At 61.3% G+C, this 710-nt stretch overlaps 1 protein-coding gene across 1 annotated transcript in view; it reads right to left on the reverse strand.

Moving 5' to 3' along the window:
- Positions 1 to 257, reverse strand: part of PRM3 (protamine 3) — a 5,585-nt gene extending 5,328 nt beyond the window's left edge. Inside the window, exon 1 of the mRNA XM_019650881.1 lies at positions 17 to 257. Within this exon, the coding sequence (XP_019506426.1) occupies positions 17 to 257 (241 nt within the window). The remainder of the gene's footprint in view (positions 1 to 16) is intronic.
- Positions 258 to 710: the final 453 nt, after the last annotated feature.

Below are 710 nucleotides of genomic sequence, written 5' to 3' on the forward strand. Positions count from 1 at the left end.
TTCTCCTGGGCCTCACGATCTCGGTCAGGGCCCCCCTCCTGCTTCTCAGGTTCCATCAGCAGCAGCTTGCCCTGGACCGGGAGCTCCTCTGCTGCCTCCTCCTCCTCACGCTCCTCCTCCTCCTCGCCTTCCTCCTCTTCCTCGCCCTCTGACGACAAGGAGAAGTTATCCTGACTCACGCAGGCCACAAGCTTCTTCATGGAGGACTCGTGGCCCCGGCTGTGGCCCGTGCCGAGCTTGGCACAGCGGGAACCCATTGCCAGCTCTGGCTGTCTCTCTGGACTAGGAGGGAAGGCCAGTGGGGGGAGGTGGCCGGGCCATGAGGGCCATAGCACAGCGCTGACATCACAAAGGGGCCCCCACCCTCAGATACCTGAGTGTGGGCTGACACCTGACTCAAACCTCGGCCACCAGCAGCCCCGCGGAGCTCCCACTACCTACAGGGCAGGACGGTGGCTTCTAGGATACTGGGCTAGTGCTGTGCTCCTTGCCCTGCCGGCTTGCCGCCTCCATCCGGCCTCATTGGCCCTGGCAGAAGCCTCCCTTTTAGAGTTAGGGACAGAATTTCCAGAAGCAGGAGAATGCATATGTTTCTCCCTACATTCCAGAAATACCCAGCCCAAGAGAGCTGTTGACAGTATGTGATGATGGGTCAGAATCATGGCTACCTTTGGGGGTTGGGGGCACAAGGGCGCCTTCCGGTGGGGAGG

The sequence above is a fragment of the Hipposideros armiger genome, unplaced genomic scaffold (genome assembly GCF_001890085.2).
Source record: "Hipposideros armiger isolate ML-2016 unplaced genomic scaffold, ASM189008v1 scaffold_149, whole genome shotgun sequence".
In the NCBI taxonomy this organism is placed as follows: Eukaryota; Metazoa; Chordata; class Mammalia; order Chiroptera; family Hipposideridae; genus Hipposideros; species Hipposideros armiger.